Genomic DNA, 20,710 nt, shown 5'->3' on the forward strand with positions numbered 1-20,710 from the left:
GCAATTACATTTACACTACAAGAGGAATAAGAATAGTTCTTTGGATATTAAAAATATGCTTCCTTGCCTAGGAATATTCAGCCGTGGCAGCTAATAGGGAAGTAGCTCTATCATGCTACCTTTTCTTGTTTTAAGAAAAAAACAGCCTTGGGATAGCCTCCAAAATTGTCATGCTCACTTAAAGTAACAGGCAACTAAAGATGCTTCCACAAGCGGGATACAGCTCTTAAAACTCTTTTGTGCCGGAACTATTTCTTAGTACCTGCAAAGTCCAAAGATTTTGATGGAATGTGACAATTTCATCACACTCAGAAGTAGTACTGTAGGAAGAGTCCATTCATGACTACATTCCAGAACACAAAGTTCTGTTGAATTCAAAACACTGGTAACAGGAGGCATTTTAGGAAAATATATAAGAGTGACAGTTACAACACTGTAAGACCCAATCACTTAGCTGTGACGTTTCATTAATGTACTGCTTCCCTAATCTGAACTTTGTCCCTGGAATAAGTTCTGTTTTCACTGTTTCCATTTAGAAAGTAAGGTAGAAAGTGTGGGCAGGAATGAGAACTAATTACCACTTCTTACAGCACGCTTGCTTTCCTGAAGAATGTTTCTTGAAGTCTTTTACTTTCACAGTACCTGTAGACTTTCACAGTACATGTGTTTCAAAGGTGGTCAAAGGAAGTTTGTTTTTATACCTTGCCCCATATTGCATGTGTTATCAAGATAAAGCTTATAGGAAAAAAAAAAAAGTACATTTCAAGGCAGGTTTCAGACAAATTTCTTCATTTTTCCTTCTAGCACAGTAACAGCAAACTTAGTCATTTTGAAGAGCAATTACGGACTTGGGTTTAACATGACATTAGAGTTGATAAGAAATTTTGATCAAGTGTGAACAGATAAACCTGTAGGCATGATATTGCCAAGACAGCTAACCTAGAATTAGCTATCTTAGTACATCTGTTTGTAAACTCCTGTAATTTTGGATTAAGGTCTTTCTATTATCTAGTTAGAGAGTTAAAAACTACAGAAGGAACACGAGAACCAAGCACTCTGCATGCTGAACCCTTTCAGTGACTGCAGTTTTGCAGGGCCCATTCTTGTCAAAGGCTTTCAACACAGCGTCTACTGACTTAGACAGCAAAAGAGCAGTACTTGGGGGTATCATGTTGGTCTGGGCAAAGCCTATCTGCTTTGCTCTAGGAAATGAAAGACTCAAAATGGGGAAATAACGATTAGGACATCCTTTCTGAAGGAAAGTGACATGAATTTTTCACTGCCACTTCTAAGAGGTGATACCATAAACAGACATGTTCTGCTTTGCTTGGATGTTTTATATGAGCAAATTCCGTGCATTGATCTGACAGCCTGACAGATTTCTAGCAGTCAGGACATTCATAACAAAAGAAAAAACAGTTCAATTACCTTAACACTTTTACTGTCTCTGTCCATGACTCCTGCTCAGTCTCCCATGGATCAACTCGAATCCAGTCAGATGTCTCCAGTGCTAGCTTGGCCATTGCTATCCGATGCCTTGCTGAAACCAAGCCTTTTTTTCTGTAGTCATCATTGACAGGAGACATTATGCCTTCAATCACTTGGTATCTTCCTTCCAGAAAAAAAAGAATAGTCATATTGTCATTCATAAGCATTTTGAAAATTTAGAACAGATGGAATATCAAGAGCTCATCTAATGTAATCTCTTCTTAAAAGCATGCTTAACTTCAAAGTTACATGAAGCCATGAACAACCTGATTTAAGTCATGTTTCTAATAAGAAAACAGCAATTTAAAAGAATTGAAAAACAACCTGTCTGTTTATCTGAGCTGCTCACAAGTACCACCAATGTGGTTATTCTAGACAAAAAAGGAGAGATAAACATGCAATTTTAAAGCAAACAGAGATATTTATAATTTATGTTGCAAACTATCCAAATAGCTGGGTAAAATGAAATACTCCAATAATTGTATCAGTACAGCCAGAATAATGGATGACTTAACTGACCAATGCTTTGTTCTTAAGTGCCTATTACTTATCAAAATCGTGCTATGTATCAAAATCATTGTGCCTCTTCATAGCACTAAAGCAAAAATTACAGCATATTGTGATGTAATTAAGGCAAGTCAGACAAATAAGATGATTCAAATAAAAAGGTGAGCTAATGGGATTTAAGATTACTTAGAAATCTATTGTCCAAACATCAGCCGAGCTGGCGTTAAACACCTCTTATATCTCAGTGTTAATTAAATTTGAAAATATGCCTGTATTTTTCCCCACTATTCTGAAGTAGACATTCATACAAGCTCTTTGTTACAATTTGCATTTCTGGGTTTATCTCAGGAAACAAAACTAGAAAAATGTAATTTTAATAAATCAGAGAAAAAGTACTGATAAAGTTGCATCCCTTAACCTGTGAGAAGGGAAGAGGTGTTTCAAACAAACAGAAATGAAATGGAGGATTTCTAACATAACACATATATTTTAAAGAACTACCATACATATGATATTCAAGTTATTTTTTTTTTTTAATTCCTGTTTCAGCAAAGAAACTCAGAATACAGCAAGTTCCCTCTAGTCCTCCATAATAAAAATGATTGCCCTGGGCTCATAATTTAGTGATATGATAATTTAATGACATGATAATTTAATATTTTAAAATCAAAAATTACAAATTAATTTTTCTAAAATAGGGATACAATTTTCAAAAGAAGGGAGATGAAATTTAAAAAAAGAACATTAAATTCCAATAGGATTTACAGGCCTGCCTCCTATGATAATGACAACCTAACCCATCCTTTGTTTTAAAAACATTTTCAGTATAGGCAAAATGGCCAACAGAGTAAGGTAAGATTTCAGGAACATGCAAAGATGTGTACAGAATTAAGTCAATCTCTTGACCTGAAACTGGAAATATTTCCACTTGACATACGAATAACAATTATTCTCTGATATATTGAAAAGATACAATGCTATAATAGATTCCAACTTAGAAAGGAAAGCAACTATGGTACTTCCATAGGGTTCTTTTTGTTTATACAACAACTTCATCTTCTGCGTTTCAGTTCCTCACTGGTCAGTTTTTACAGATACACATTGTTCCACTGTATTTTAAACATGTATTAAATGTAAAAATTAAAATTGTGTGGTCATGCTAGCTAATGAGCGGAGCTCTGCCATATCCTTGAGATTTGTGGATATTTCAGTCTGAAGTTAGGCCTACAACTGGATAAATTGTATAGGACGAAAGCCCTGAAGCTGTATCAGCTTGTTTTACACCAGAAATGAAACCAACTGAATGAGAAAAACACAAGATTGCTAACACTTCAGGTACTGAAAAAAAATCAAAGACAGTAAGAGTTTGAAGAGACTGAAAATCCAGCTCTGTACAAGCATAACACACGAGAATCTACAACCTAAAAATACAGATGTACAGCCCCAAATTACTGACTCTGGTAACTTATGTCCTCTTCTGTAATTCAAGAGTTTACATGTTCAAATATGTGCTTGAATTTTGGCAGCACACAAAGAAGAAATCATTAAGTTCTGCCACCTTCTTGCTTGCCCCATAAATCATTTCAGGCAGTTTCAAACTTTCCTTGAGTCAGAATTACCTTCACATTGTACTTCTTTTGAATGCTATCAATTGCATTCAATTGTGAATTCTGTTTTATTGCCTGTTCTGATGTTTAATTAAAATCTATTGTTAAAGCTACACATTAATGAAAGTACAGTTAACTACAAACCGATTAGATGAGATTTGTTTCTCCTAGGGTTCAAGAACCTTAGTTCTTTGGGGTCTAGATGTCCCCCGTATATACATACATACACGTTTCGCTGGCAGTTTAAAGCAGGAGTGCATGAAGACTTCAGATAATTATGCTGTATGCATTTGCCTTCTGAGCTTTAAAGGACTCTTGGTGTTTCTGTTATTGTATTTAAGCAAATTTATTGTTCCCCATACACAGTTTTACTGTTAGAAATTTTATCTTCTCTTTTAACAGGGTCTTACACGGCTAGAATTTCTCTACTAAATGGATATAGGTAAATGTTATTTGAAGATGGACTATGAAACCATGTCAACCCATCTTCCTCTCAGCATCATACAAAAATCCATGACAAGATAGGAAGCTCTATAGCTCCACAGTGTTATCCTATTCAGTGAGCAGGAATGACCCCATCATTCTTCTCCCTTCAGTCACCTCCGGAGCAGGCTGAAACAGGTCAGTCTTAGAGCATTGCTTTATCTCATTCCTCTCCCAAAATGCTAAAGGCAGCACTGCTTTAGCATTAACAGCTTCTGTAAATTTCAGTCCCTGCTGCACATTTCCTGCAAAATTTAGCCTCTTGCTTTTCTACAGCTAAGAATTAGACCAATCCATTTAGCCAGTCTCATTAGTTACATCAAATTAACTGCCCCAAGTCTTCAGGATAAGACTTCAGATTTACAGGACACCACTATAAACAGGCAGTACCAACATATAATAGTTACAAGGAATTCATGCTAACTTTACTGCATGTAAGATTTTATGCTTTCATATGACTGAAAACACCAGATGAATCATTTATTTTAATATTCCTCTTAAAACTGCAAAACTTTACAAATTTCGCTGATGTAGGCATACATAAAATTATTATGGACTATTACTAATCTCATCTCTAGGCTGCAATGAAACTCCTTGTCATTCAGTTTACACTTTATAGTAGGAAAAGAACAGGCTTGCTGTTAGCATTTGTGACATTTTTTAAACAATTCAAAGCCTGCAAACAGACACATTTCCACTTCCTGCATACATAGATCTTAAAGACCATACAGACCTCAGCCTATTCTTAAGCTGACAGATTTTCACTCATTACTTATCTAAGCATAAACCAAACCAAACTCTGGGCTTAGCTTTTCTTCCAACTCCCTCCTGCAGTCTGCCGCAGTTTCCTTAACAGCACTGAACTCAAGACGGACAACTGACTGGTGTGGTCCACCAGTGTGAAGGGGAGAATTCAACCTCAGTGTGTGAAAGAATAGATGCTCTTGCTCACAGAGGTATGTAGATATGCCTGGAAAATAGAGCAGCTGCATGAAGCAGAAAAGCTCAGAAAAACCACACATTCAGATTCAACCAACTTAAAAACGTCTCCCCCAGCGAAATATCCTAGGTCATTCTACTCAGTTCTACTTGAGAAAGATAGTTTACAATGGCTTGCATGAACTTAATGTCATGATTATTTGTACTGTAAATTCCCTTGGACTGAGGTTAACCACTCCTAGTTTTCACAAGTAAAGGGGTTCTTCAAGTCCATTAAGAGATCAATGGAGATTGATCAGAAGTAATATGAACAATTGCATGATGCAGGACTGCACATTTTTGGTACAGAGTTCTGAAGATTGGCCCAGGAAATTAGCATTTTCTCTGCTTCATTAGGTCTATGTTACCCACATATCTAAGAACAAAATGAGTCTGATAAGCAGTTTGAATTTTGCCACAGTGTTTACACAACATCAAATACATAATGCAAATCACTGATTCAGGCCTGCTTTGTGACAAAAATGGCAGCTATTTCAAAATGCAGTAGAGTGATGTAAAAACTTAGTATCAAGTGTTGAAAATAATCTAAAAATCTAAAAATGCAGCAATACCTTACATTAAAGCTTAAATTTCTATACTAAAAACCAGACATTTGCATTTCAGAATATGATTAATTGGATTATTTAATTTCTTTAATCCATCTTCTGTAAGCACACAGACATTAAAATCACATAATACAATTATGTATCAAAGTAATAGTAATAGTTTTCCTTGAAATCACAAGAGATAGCAGTTATCCTCCCAAAAATCTGACTATTAACATCAGGAAAACACAATAAAAAGCTTTCTAATTTTTCCATTAAAATAAAAAAATTAGCTTTTTATAGATTATAATTAACTGGGGAGGGATATCTAACATCTTTGTTCTGATGCTATGAAGCACAGGAAAATGAAAAGAAAGCACCAAATAACTAGATACAAGAAACCCCATACATGACTTTTTCAAAACTGTTTACAGATAAACATCAAAAGGATATAATCCTATGCTTACCTTCCCTTCACATGTATGTAGACATTGCCAAGCATGAAAAAGAAAAGAAAATAGCAAGACTTTTTACTTTGTTCAGTAACCTTCTATGAGGAGAATTCAACAGAAGGAGAATCAAAGGAGTAAGCAATTTAGCTGTCATTGCACTGAAAGTCAAAGTAAACAACAAATACATCAGAACAATAACAGAATCTTTTGTGATAGCTCTTCATAGGATGGATGGCTTTACCTTCACCACTTCAAAGTGTTTAAAGATGCATTCACTGAAATAGATGAGGTGTGCAAAGATTGTAGTGACAGATGCCACAGGAGTAACTAGATATATCATATATCATATCCACCTGGCTGTGTGAACAACGGCCTGAAGATGCACATTCACCCCATAGTTGGACAGCCACTCTCAAACACTGACTTCATTTACTCCTCTTGGAGAGTTTCTGGGGATGTACAATGATCAGTCCTTAAACAAATGCTGTACATCACACCTAAAATAAGCATTTTATTTCAAGACCTCAAAATACTACTTAGAGTTCACTGAATTTGGACAAAAAAAAAAAAAAGGAATGGCAGTGTGTAGGCAGCTTCACAAATGCCTGTTTCCTCCAGAAAGGAAACAGAAAGCTAATACTGTGTATATTAATGCAGGATTGTAAGTCTGCACACAGGATATCCTATCCTGAAATCTTTCATTCATGCTGCCTTCTGCCATTTAATTATAACTGGGAAGAAATGGTTCTTTTCAGAGAATACTAGGACTCCAACCCCAAGTGTAGGGCATAACATGAATATCACAGCAAGCAGGGGATGCCCACCTCTTATTTCGCTGCATTTTAGAGTAAGACACCCAAACTTCTGGAACAGAAGGACACTTATAAAAGCATTTCTTAAATTTAGAAAAAGATTAGGAGCTAAACTACACACATCAAAAAGGACTCAGAAAACTGAGTTTTATGTACTAAGAATGTTTTCTTTAGAGATGTGATGTATCTTTAAATATCTTCAGATTTATACTTCAGTTGCTTTGATTTGCACCTCCTGCATGTTGCAAAAATAGTGCACAGAAGGAATTAAAGCTAAGCCACACATACATCTCTCCATACAGCCTTCTAGGGCAGAGCCTAGCACAGTTAAACCAGTACCTGCCACTTTATTTAAGAGAGCAGTTGCTATAAGCCTTACAATGAAAACAAAACAACAACAACAACAACAAAAATCACACATTCGTTTCCTTGAATTCAAGTGCAATGAATTCTAACTAAGGTTTATTAATATCAATTGCATGTGGAACAAGTAATGACTGCAGAACTGATCCTATTCCAATCATATCTGTGCTGTTGTACACACCACAAACAGTAGGATCAAAGCCTTTTTTATGCTGTTTTGAAGTTCTGGTTACCAGAATCATTGCAGGAAAACAGCAGGAATGCACAGACTTTGACTTGCTGCTATTACAATCTGACCTCATCCCCTTCTTATCAGTCCATTTCAACACGATGCAACCCTCGAACAGCAGGAGTTTCTGAATTCCCAAGACTGATTAGTAAGTAATCACTCCTCAGATTTCTCAGTTGTATTGCCCAGAACTGCACCAGACAACCAATGTCTCAAATCTCCATAAGATAGTGTTACAACTGGAAAGATTAACGCACTGGAAAGGCAACACAGGAGTGGAACAACAAAGGATAGGATGGTATTTCGAAGGAAAAGTAAAGGCGCTCGCCCATCTGAAGACCTAGGCTCAAAGGAAAGAGTCCATAAGGGAGGGGTCCCCAATCAGATACCCTTCCCTAGTGGCTGTCAGCCTTTAAATCGATCTAAGAGAGGTGCAGCCAGGCTCCACCCTTTCCTGTCTCACAGGTGAATTGCCTTCACCTGTGTTCCCATTGGCTGACCAGGTCCTTTCCCCAGGTACTCAATCAGTGGTTCAGGCCATGACTCAACAGTTACCATACAGATAGTAACTCATTTTCCATCACCTCTTCCTTTCACCTGTGTTGTCAGAGCCAGAAACATCTTTCCTTCCCCTCCTTTGGCCTGCATCCTTTTTGTTCTTATCTGGAAACTTGCTGATGTAAGCATCCTCCACTAGCAGTACTCAGCAAACAAGGTTCTAAAAACACTTACACGGGTTGATGTTAGTACTTTGCACTTAATGGTCAAAGAAAAAAGCATCTTACACACACCCTCAAAGAAAAAAGCGTCTTACAGTAGGTATTAACAGACTGAAAAGGTATTTAGCAGAGTCAGTGTAACTTTCAAGAAAATGGTAAAACAAAGGATTGAATCTCAGAGAAGTTTAGCTGTGTGTAAGGATGTGTGAAGAATCAAACTGATATGACTGGAGACAAAATTCAGATAAAAATAATCAATTACATGTAGACATGTCTGTTGTATTTAGAAGGTAGCATTACAAGATTTGTTGACTGGTACTAGCAAAAAAAGAATTACTTGACGTGCAGCAATGAAATTGCAGATGCTGCTTAAAACCTCAATGAAGTAGCCTACTTCATAGTACATACTTACTCTAAGATTAGACAGCATTTGAAACTGAAGTGACAGGCAAAAAGTTGGCAGGCAGAATTACTGGAGATGTCAGTCAGGATGCATATTGGGGTAGTCATGTCATTCATAACAGGAAAACTTGATTGTGAACTCAACTGCAGCCAAATTATTGCATAGGTCATTAATTTTGCTTGACTAGCAGCTTCAGTGCTAGCAGAAGTACTGAAGAGACACCATCAGCAGGCAATGTTATCAAGGCTGAGGCATCACCTCCTCAGAGTAACTGATCTCACACTCAGGTAGCTACTTTTTCCAGGCATTCAGTGTGTATGTTAGCTACAACGTGCATTGCTGTGACTGAAGGATGTCAGTACAAAATGGCAGATCACTACCTCACTCCAACCAATAAGCTTAGCTCGAGAAATATATAACTACTGTCTCCCAGCCCCGCTATCAGCCCCCAGCCTGCAACTAGTGCTACTGCTCAACACATAGGCTCCAATTTCTCCTCTTTGTCTCAGAGTCACTGCAGGAGCAGAAGCAAATTAGAAACAATGAAAAAAGGATTAATGAATGTTCCGGGTTGGAACAGTTCTACCACAACACGGGTATCCAGAATAGCTAGTTTTCACAGCACGTTGCAAACCTTTTGCTTGAGCTGTGGTTTTAGGCATAGAGCCAGAAAAAATTATATACAGCTATGTGTACATACGCATATACACATATAAAACACATTTTTAGTAACTTCAAATAAAGCTGCCTCAGCTTGAGATAGGTAAAGTTCCCACAAGCTGATCAAGGATTCTTGCTTTGCATACACAATGGGCTAAACATTCATAAAATGAAGTGATTATACTGTAGGCAACTCAGAAAATAATTTTCCTTTTCTTCACTGTAAGGAGTACTTATATCAATAAGTCTCTGCACACTGAGCTAAGAAGTCAAAATGCAAGTGATACTCTACACAGAAATAAGGAGTAATGATACTGAGTTGCAATGTAAGGCACAAATTTCATTTCAGCATTTCAAAACTTCATTTTTAATATGGCTTTCACTAGACTTGTTTAAATAAACCGCTGTGAGTAAGGGATGGAGCCTAGTTACAGGTACCCTGACACAGACTGAGGAATGAATTGCAATTCAGGTCAGTCCTTCTGTCAGGGTAAAGAAATAAGTGAGTGGTTGGATTATAACATATGACAAAGAATTAGCAGTTGGTCTCACCTTGCCTTTTGCCTCTTTGCACACTTGGGCACCTGAAGGAGTTATGACAGCAGGAAAAGGAAATTCCATAAGCCATTGTTTCTAGTCCTTCAAAATAAAATCATTTTACTTTTCCAGGGCAATGGAGTATGAGAGGCAGTTATCAGAGCCAGATATGTAATCATTCCTTGTGAAAAGTATTCTCACCCTATACAATGAGTACATAGCTGCTGCTTTTACTGCAGAACTGTACCAGATCCCCTCCTGTATCCCACCCCCTTCACCTTTGAGAACCAAATTCATTTTTATCATAGATTTGTTAGAGGAAAGGACCCTTGAAGTTCATCTGGTCCAACTCCCCTGCAATTAGCAGGGACACCTACAGCTACATCATCAGTTTATCATCCACCTGTACTCCTAAGTTTTTCAGCAGGGATGTGCTCAATCCTTTCATTCCCCAGCTTCTGTTGATAGCGAGGGTTGCCACACCCAGGTGGCTACCTGGCCATGACCTTGCACTTTGATTTGTTGAACTTCATGGCATTCTTCTTGGTCCACTGCTCATGCCTGTCTACATCCCTCTAGATTGCATCCCATCCCTTGAGTGTGCTGACCACATCACACAGCTTATTGTCATCCACAAACTTGCTGAGGGTGCTCTCGATCCCACTGTCAACATTGCTGATGAAGATACTAAAGAGTATTGGTCTCACTTGCAGACCTTAGGGATACCACTCATTATTGCTCTCCATGCAGACATTGAGCCATTACATTGAGTATGATCTCACAGCTAGTTTCTCATCCACTGAACACTCAAATTCATATCTTTCTAATTCGGAGTCAGAAGGGCTTTGTGTGAAAGCCCTTACTGAAATCCAGATAGATTATATCAGTGGCTCTTCCTTTGTCCACTGATGAAGTTGTGCCATCCTAGAAGGCTCCTTCATTGGTAAGGCAGGATATGACTCTGGTTGTCTTGCATCACCTTCCTGTCTTCCATGTGCCTTAATACAGCTTCAAGGAGGACCTGCTCCTGGATTTTCCTTGATACAGGAATGAGGCCAAGAAGCCTGTAGTTCCCCAAGTCATCCTTCCTACCACCTTTCTCAGGTTCCTATTGCACCACCTTCCTAGGAAGGTCTCTGTCAGGTTCCAATAAGCTATGATTTCCTTCAAATCAATTTCAGATGCATATGCTTTAGCAGTCAGAAGGAAGATAAAAGTATCAGCAATAAAGACGTTACCAAGCACAGAGCACAACGCTCCTCCATAGCTTTTCTCATTCTTGCTGAGTTCCTGGTGTTACCCACTTTCCCCCTTTGTTGCTGAAACTTTCTAGTCACCTGAAATCTAACTTTTCTTATCTCATTCCTAAAGACATTATTTAGCCAGAGGAAATAAGTTGTTTCTCTTTGAGAGGATGGATAATGAATAATTAATATTTCATTTCTCCAGTTTCACCTAGTTGTCAAAACTTCTTTAACATCACATAAGGATGAAATAAAAAAAATGTTTATTTCCAGTTTCAAAACTATTAAAATCTTCCACAAAATTGTCTATCCCATATGGTTCTAAAACTGCTGATAAAGCTTACAGTTCAGTTGCATGAACACTCATACTTTTTTAAATTTAGTGCTACAATTTCTATATAGAATATGCCACAAATGTTTCACAAGTGTATTGAATCATCAATAAAGAAATTAAAATTAAGCTAACTGTAGATTTACATCTTAGCTATACCAAGTACTAAAAGTGTCTTCCTCTCCACAGCAAAACACCATGTGCTCATAACAGCCCCTTACTGACCTGTTTGATGCAGGTGATCTCTAGCCAGCTCAAATAAACGCATATGCATATTTGTGATGGGATTAAAGGAGCCACAAGCTAGAAGAATGAGAGGTATCCTGCTCTTCACTGACATGAAGATACTGAAACTTCACCCTAAAGAGAAAACAGCATAAAATAAAAGACTAAGTGCAGTCTTCCCATCATTCCTCACAACAAAAGCAGCACTTTTCAGAATCACGTACTCTTGACATATTAGTAAAGTATCAAATGTTCAGTTTGCTGTATCATCACAACACAAAGAAATTAGCTCAAAAACGCAGGTTTTCTAACAGTAATGAAAGTTTTATTCTCTACATACAGAAATAGCTAGAAACTATTTCTAGAAATTCATGTATTACTATTATCAAGAACCATCAGGTTTTGACTTTTATTTTTAACCTGTTTTTGTCAGAAAGCAACTCCTCATACTGTCCTTCTGTCAGCTTCCTATTAATAGCTTTAAATCCTGTAGGCCTGTCAAAAGCAAATTTTTAATTTTTATTTTTAAAATAAGTAGGGACCTGTGCAGCATATGGCAAAAACCCACTTGCAACATCAAACCTACAGGTCTGGCTTCCTCAGAGGTAGGCAGACAGCCAGTCTGCACATACTTTATTAGCAGCTGCCTGTATAGTTTCTTCACTGGATGGCAGAAAAGTGACAGCTCAATGATAGGGAACAGAAGCTATAACTGTTATACAGGGGACACTAAAAATCTATGGATATGGAGAATGGGTGGGGAGAAATACTTGAAATGGAAAATAATCTTTTAGCCAACTTCAGTCATCTCAATACAAAAGCAGTAGAAATCAATTTCTACTGCTTTTTTGTCACTCTGCTTAGCACTACTTGCTTAATTCTTTTTACAGGTATGATTCCAACAGTTATGTCCTACATACATATCTGCAATTATGATTTTTAGGTGTGCTCTCATTTCCTCACATTTGAGCTTAGCAGACATATCCATCAGCACAATTCCAAGTCCGTTATTCCCTTATTTTTTCCCCTTTTTCTAATCTTATAATTTGAAAACAATGGTTAAAACAAAGCCACACTGAAGCTTCATAGTTACAAATTCTATCAGATGATTTATAGAATTTATTTTAGTATTTAAATCTACAGACTAGGACTGCATTCAAGGCACAGAGCAACAGTATTTTCATATTTGAAGCGTTAGCAGTTAGAAATTTTTTTCATAGAGAAAACTATTTGAAGCATGAGCTAAGATTTCATTATCTAGTACTAAATACACATTAAGATTCCCCCATCCCCTTTTTACTCATCTCTCATATAATCCTAAAGATATACCATAGGCAAGAAGACCATGGCTGGAGAGCCATTAGAAGCTAACAGCAATGTGATGGTCTGCAATTGCAGTAGCTGTAGGAAGCACATTGTGCAGCTCTGTGTCCCTCTTCCTTGGTTTACCAACCCTGTCGAGGCACTAACAAACTCATGCACAAAGGCTGTCTGTAGTCATTACAGGTTCCTTATTCAAAAGGAAACTGAAACCAAACTCAAAAGCGCTCTTTGCTCAGTGCCAGCAATTCAGTAAATATATCATAATTTCATTATGAATGACTTGGGTTTTTTAACCTGTTTCAAGGAAGAAAGATACCCGATTGACTGAAAAATAAGTTGAAAAATTTTTAAGTGTTCTTTCCTGTTCGGCTGACAAGTAATTTATGCTTCTTTTGCACTGCTTTTCTCAGCCACGTTGAAAGTTATAAACTGAAAGATTTATTTTTGTTTGCTTTCAAAGCAGCTCTTTATTCTATACACTTTTTTCTCACCTGAAAAAGATACCTTCAATTGTTGGATTTCAGCTCCTATTTATAAAAAAGAAAAGATCAAACAGAAAATAAGCTAAGAGGCATTCCAAAATATATTTATATGGAAACAGAAGTACAAATAATAATCAAAAAGGCAGTGCTGTTATTCCCAGTACCCCTGTGCAGTGTATCCTAACTTACTCAGCAGTTACAGTATAGCTTTTAAGATCTCAAAGAAACCTTTCAGGTTCAGCTGGTCTTTCCTGGGTTGACAATTCAAAATAAGTAAACCTGGGCTTAGAACTATCAGATATGGATTGTCTCAAGCTGTAAAGACTGAAAAGCTGCATTCCCAAGAAAATGTTCTGGGTATCTCTTTTCTGTTAGATTGAGAAAAAAAGAATGACTGGAAAGGAATTCCAGCTGGAGTGAACACTCCTGTATTTTGAAAATCATACCCGAGTATATTTTAAGATATCAGCTCCCTACACAAACATAAACAGAGAATATCATTAAGAAGGAAAAGAGAAGTTTATACAACTTCCCCATTCCTCTATTTATTCTTGTTCATAGAATCGCCAGTATGTTTTCTGGCTTCTTTGTAGCTAGTAATGTATGCCTCATCCCAAAGGTAAATGAGGTTTCTCCCCACAGACAGGTTTCTATTTGCTACAGACTAGTGAACTTAAAGCATCTTATACAAAAGCAGATAAAAACAATCTAAATCGACCCATTGCTCAGAAAATAACCCAGATTCAGTGTTGAGACAAGCTGATCCCTTCCAACATAAAAAGGGCAAACATGGATTTTATAGTAATTGAGTTAACCCCCATTGGTAACATGCCCTGGAGCCGTGGTGAGAACCTAGCAGCAATGCAACATTTGTCTAGTGAAAATCACCATTACCATTCACAAGAGTTAGATAAAGTACAAGTAGCATATTAATTCACTAAGGATTTAAAGTAATTGAAGCATCTCCTCCCTCCCCTCCAGAATTAAGTGAACAAGAACATACGCATACAAAAATACATAGGAACAAGCAAACCAATCCATAGATTTTTTTTTTAAGCTTAATTCCTAGAAAAAAAAAATTAAATAAAGAAGAAAAACTAAACATTACAATATTCTCCTAACCAGTTTACCCCCTATAATGCAGCAGCAGTTACACTAAGTGTGGGAACATCTCAGTATTCCTAACATTACAAACACCTCCAAACATTAAAGTCAAAGTCGCATGTATTTCATAGGTTGCCATTATTAGTCCTAGAAAACAGCAAAACTACTTTAAGCAAGTTAATTACAATACCAAACAATATCATTAGGAACACCAATAATCATACATAGGAAAAAGGTTGACTCATCTAACTGGTATCTAACTGGTGATGAGGACCTCTGGCTACAGAGCACTCCTCAAGAAGAGACCTCCATACAGGAAACACTTCCTTTCCCCCCCCCCAGGCTAGCCTTTAGCCTTTAAATGAGCCCAGGAAGGGGTGGATCTGGGATCTGTGGGACTTCCAGTCACATGGGAAACACAGGTAAGTTGTTTGCACCTGTGCTTCCTTGGCCAGCCACTCCCTTCACCAGATGCTCAATCATCAGTTCAGGCCATGACATAACAGTTCTCCTACAGCCATTTAACTGAACATTCCTCAGCTGAATACAAACCACAAACAAGTAGGTGATTGTGCTGTCACCAGGCATTTCTTCAGTGTGCATATTGTGCCAGGGGAATATATTTGTTTTTATAAAAGTAATCCAAAAAGCTAGTGCTGAGTACTTGGATAAGTTGTCTTCCCTTGCTGAACAGCCCTCAGACCAAAAAACAGTGTTTAGTAGCAGCAGTAAAAACCTGTGTCAATTTCAATATGCTAAAACTGATTTGTACCTATTAGTTGCTATATGTGTTTGCAAAAAGCAGCCCAGCTGTCATATCACTGATGTACTTGGTTAAATAATTAATCATTCATTAATTCGTTCCCTAGCAATTGGCCCTACATAATGCATCTTCCGTTAGTGGTGCCCCGCAAAACATGGTTGCTCATAAGTGTTTGCTCTTATTGCAGCTCCTAAGCCTAGCTGAAATATGAAATACTTCTGAGAAAGTACACAGGTAATTCAACTGTTCTACTTCTGTGGTAATTTTGATGAAATATATACTAATTAGTTCAAGTATGTACCTTGCTTTGTAACAGAAAAGAAGAAACATGGAAAACACACAATATCTGTAGATTGGAAAGGGAGGAAAGGACAATGTACCATATCAAATTGGATTGCAACCAAGAAAGCAAGTCTTCTCTTAGGGATCTTGATAACTAAAGTTTAGGAATGCTTCAATGTTGTGGTGCTATTAATCAGCAGAAAGAACAATTATTCAGCACTTGTAGAAGGCAGGTCTTCATTTCTGCTCTTCCACTTCTGTAACTGTGAAAAATGAAATAGAATTCAACTGTTCCAGAGGCTGTCCCTGGCTTCATGCATACCAAAATTGAAGTGACCTTATTTGTAGATACCTACTTTGTGCTTCATCCTGATATTAATTATTAGATCTGTACAAGTTAAATGTTCCATAATCATTACAAAAATAATCTCAATCCTCAAATAATCTCAATCTCCTCAATCCTCTGAGGATGACTGATTGAATAAAGGAATCACTTTTGTACTTACAATCATTCTTTCATCAAAGTGCTCTACATTCCCAGAAACTGAAGAAAAAAAAAAAATCACCAACCACTACAAACCTTAACTACACAACAAATTCAGAAAAGATCAGGTAGTATTTATTCTGAACAAATTCTAGTACTGGTATTGCCCCTACTTTAAATACATGTACCTTATGCATTACAAGGAACAAGGAATTGTTGTGCACATGGAATTTAGGCCTTGACTTTCCTATCTGATCCAGGACAGCTGTGTACTCTCCTAGTACATTTATACACTGATTAAGTACAAGCTCCAGAGGAAGAATTCTAGCAAATCTTCCAAGATCAAGTAATTTGTTTCACATAATTTTCTTTCCACCATTCTATTATTGAGTCTACAAAGCAGCATTGTTACTACATCAAGTTTGTTATTAAAAAAAAAAATTAAGATCTCCCTCTTGCTAATATTAATCAGTTTTATTTATTTCTTTTTAAATGCTTAGATTTTAAGAGTTAAGCCTCCCACAATCTTCATTTGCTATAACTTCCAAAGACCCACATGCCAAAAGCAGAAATAGCAAATTGTGTGGTAACTTTCTATACTGATTGGGTACTCACTACTGGGCAAACCAGTTTCAAGTCTTCACTTTTTTGAGAAAAGGGGCAGACAATCACAGAGATAACTCACGTTTGTAATCTTCCACCATAATAACTCTTGTGCTTTCGAACTGTCTTCATGTGATCAATGACTTGCTGCCACTTTGCTTAACACCAGCAAGGTTTTAGCAGTCTGCTTTGCTACTCAAGTGCTTGCTGCATTAGCGCCATGTCTATGTGTGCACCTCAAAACATTAAACCAAAGTCAAAGCACCTGAAATCTCCTAAAAAAAATAAAAAAAAAAAAAAAAAAAAAAAAAACCCGGAAAAAAAAACAAACACAAAAACCAACCCTTACCACCTATCCTGTATTTCTAGAATTTTGTATTATAAAACATATGAAAAATGTCAGCTAAAGAAACAGATATAAGATTGAGCTGCACAAGCTTTTTTTTTTTAATTTTACTGATAAAACATTTTTTATGATTGTTTATGCTAGTTCTGCAGCAAAATCTCATCTATTTTCAAGAATTTTGAAACATTTAATAGAATGCTTGGGAACAGGTCATTTTAACATCACATTTATCAAGCAGGAATAGTATGCTAATTTTATTTTTTTTGAATCTGTTTAATTTTTTTAAACCAATTCTGGTTTTAAGAAACAACTACATTTGATTTTTGCATAAAATGAGTAAATTGTATAAATACATCTCCTGCCAGTTCAGCTTCCCTCTTGACAAGACAGACACTGCCTTTTGTTATATTTCTGGTTAGTGAAACATTACACAGCTTTCGTCACCTTTGCTGTCTTCAAAATTCAAAAATAATGGAAACAAGAAAAAGCGCAGCTTTGACCAGACAGTGCAAAGGTTTTGCTTTTAATGACAAAATGGATGACTCAAAGAACAAGGCTCAAAGAAGACAGTTAACAGGTTCGCATTTCCTGCAGCAACTGTCTGGCTCCTGGTGAGCTCTTCTGATTCAGGGCTGCACACGCTCCGCCCTGAGAACATCCCAGTAGCCTTGGCCAAACTGATGCCTTCTTTCTACATGGTAGTTGCTATGGTACTGCCTGCAATGTAGAAAACTTTCAACAATATGGCACACCACGCAGCTATGCATAAAAGGGCAGATAGCTTCAAATGAGGAAGCCTCACTTAGGCAATGCAATAGATTATATGATGGAAAGAACTGTTATAATTCTCATTTAAAAATTTCTGCAAGTTCTTATTCTATTGCTTATATTCCTAAATACATCAATAATAGATGATGTTACAGATGACCACAGTTAAATTCTGCTGAAAGTTATTAATTAGAGCCATATCTGATTAATTATCAGAAGCACAATGGAGTGCTGAGCAGTGCAGTCTGATTCATGAGCTGTTAAATTAGTAAACTGGAGGAAAAGACACTGATACGTGCACACTGTGAGGTGGGCTCACCCTTGAGGTAAGATTTCTGTAAAGAGCAGAAAGAAACTGAATTTCAGTACAGGATGAAAGCGTTATCTCCTCCTGTGAGGGCAAATCTAGACCAATTTATATAAATTTAGATTTGAACAAGTTCAAAGCTGCTCATATCCTTTCTTTCATAAGGTCACATCGTTATCTCATATAAATTTATGTAGCTACACTGAGCCCAGCTGAGTTATACTAGTGACACTAAGGATGTTATGGTTGTAAGACATTCTCAAAGTGAGAAAAAAGTACATTTTACAGGGTAACTAAAATCACAGCAGACCATATTACACAAATAACCCTTAAAAATATGATCAGGTACCTGAGATTTTTCTCGTGCTGTTACTAGTGGGAGCCATTGCTATAACAGAAGTTAGTCCAGTCTCTATGTTCCCAAGATGTACTTTTACTAAAAGCAGTCCTCCATAGCAGTGACATACATACCTACATATCCACCCTTTCCACTTCAATAATGAAGATAACATAAATATCTGGGTAAGAGAAAAAATGAAAAATGTATAATATAGGGTGGTGTTTTATTTGCTTATCAAAAAGTTACTCACCCCAGCCAACAATAATTTTACAAGGTGGCTATAAATATTATTCACAGTTTAATATGACACTAACCCTCTAAAATGGCTTTTTCAGGGCCACATGATAGATCACATTATTGTTAAATTCCAATGACTCAGGTGTACTGCATTTCTTTGACTTTCATTGAAGAGCCATTAACAAAGTACGTGTTGGGATACATGATTTTTGATCATATTCAGCATTATCCAAAAGATGAAGTTTTCCCTTTCAATCTCCATATTAGAGTTGTAGTTAAAAAATGCAAGTCTCGTCGCCATTTCTAAATCAGCTTCAAAGAAACCCCCAAAACTAACCAACTCCAAGCTTGCTGCAGGATTCATCAGAGCAACAGCACATGCAACTTGACAGAAATCATCTTTTCTTCCTCCTTCATATATCTGTGAAAAGGACCCAAAGCACACCAAATGTTGTCTTTAGTGGTGTGTGGTGTTCTTGTGTTTAAACAGAGGATAGGCTTAATTTTGGGATACTCACCATTTTTTCTTCTGCTTTGTGCAAGCAGTAACTTCCCCAGCAAATTGCAGTGGCCAAAGCTATCAAATTCTTAAGCCATTAGAATGAAAAGCATTACATACAATTTCTTACACTAACGCATGAATTTGCCTAGTAACACCGAGGATTTGGCACGGCAATGAAGCTGTTTAAGTAAATGGTTCCTAGGCACAGGATTTCACATTGCTTGTTGTCTTTATATTTCTATTAGTAAATCAATTTAGAATTTCTACTTGCTTCACCTTTTACAGTCAAAGAGTTCAAACCAAATAGACAAAAGCATGTGACTTGTTATCACTCAAAATGCTTTGCTTGCTCCTGAGAATATTTCATCATTCATTTGGTATGTAAGCAAAGAAAGAATTGGCAATCTGGACCTGACACCCCAATGGGCTGGACAGACCACTGGTCTGACACATTGTGACATTTCTTAGGGCTTTTGAGATCTGCATAATACTCTATAAGCCTAGTGGCTAGTTTCTTAGTTTCTATCATACTATTAAGAAAAACGCAGAATGCTTGGTGGATAGCAAGGCTGCCACAGCTTCTTCAGTGATACATTACAGTAAACCAATACAGGAAAAAATCAGGCTGTGAATTCACTCTGGAGATCTGGCAGCCTCAGGGCAGCAGCACCCTGCAGCCGCGGGGCGGGCAGCTTCCCCCATCTGCTCCAATCTGCCCTGCCAAATGCTGCAGTTGGTGCTCAAGCATCTTATAAAATAAGATGCCAGAAATCATCACTGCAATGATGTGATTTATCTCATTAAAGTACTTTAAAAGGCAGAACCTCAAATAGTTCCAGTTCGCCTTTGACAGGACTGTCACCTCCTCAGTGCCCCTTGGACATCTCTGGGCTTCCCCAAACTTTTTCACAAATTCCTCTAGACCATCTGAGTGCTAATTAGCTAACTGAACCTAAGCTAAATTCAACAATTTTTCTAAGTTTAAAGGCATGAAGTTAGTTTACTGCTAGAACTGTGTGATCCGACCAATCCTAAACCACAGCTACTAATGATCAGGAATGAACCGACTGCACACTGTATTGCGCAGAGCTTAAGGAAAACAAACACAGCCCCGCCATGGCCCAATGCCTGCTGAAGTCTTTGAATAATGCAACGCCAGGGATCATTTATAAATCCAAACACCAGCTGCTGCATGAGTGGGGAGACGGCCTCGGAGGCTGAAGGAGGGGAGACAGGAGAACGGTTACACAGTGAAAGCTAGGGATTGAAATACGTCTGTGTATTAGACATCCTTGTCTGCTTTAACTCACCGACAGTCTATGAAGCGTTTGGGAAAAAAAGCCAAAGTTCATTTATCAGCTTTAATTACCGTTCTAAATATCCATATATAAAATTCACGGATGTGTACCGCTCCTGTATTCTTCGGGAACAGCGCTGTACTTTCAGTGCCGAGCAGATCAGCTACACGCTCATGCACGTAACAGACACCTCCCGCCGTCCTGGCGGAGCCGCTCCGGTTCCAGCACGGAGGAGCGGCCGTTTCCCAATCCCCTCGCCGCCCGGCGCACCCCGGGCTCCCGGCCCCT

General features: G+C 37.5%; 1 protein-coding gene across 3 annotated transcripts in view; it reads right to left on the reverse strand.

Annotated features, from left to right (window-relative positions):
* The window catches only part of NMNAT3 (nicotinamide nucleotide adenylyltransferase 3), a 24,877-nt gene extending 10,056 nt beyond the window's left edge, over positions 1-14,821 (reverse strand). Inside the window, exons 1-5 of one of the 3 annotated variants that reach the window (XM_031555116.1) lie at positions 14,717-14,821; positions 13,398-13,433; positions 11,584-11,718; positions 9,799-9,885; positions 1,429-1,612 (exon numbers count right to left, since the gene is read on the reverse strand). In XM_031555116.1, the coding sequence (XP_031410976.1) occupies positions 1,429-1,612; positions 9,799-9,885; positions 11,584-11,698 (386 nt within the window). In that variant the 5' untranslated portion in view covers positions 11,699-11,718; positions 13,398-13,433; positions 14,717-14,821. The remainder of the gene's footprint in view (positions 1-1,428; positions 1,613-9,798; positions 9,886-11,583; positions 11,719-13,397; positions 13,434-14,716) is intronic. The other 2 variants (XM_031555115.1, XM_031555117.1) reach the window with 2 other exon arrangements.
* Positions 14,822-20,710: the final 5,889 nt, after the last annotated feature.

Source organism: Meleagris gallopavo, chromosome 11 (genome assembly GCF_000146605.3).
Source record: "Meleagris gallopavo isolate NT-WF06-2002-E0010 breed Aviagen turkey brand Nicholas breeding stock chromosome 11, Turkey_5.1, whole genome shotgun sequence".
NCBI classification, from domain to species: Eukaryota; Metazoa; Chordata; class Aves; order Galliformes; family Phasianidae; genus Meleagris; species Meleagris gallopavo.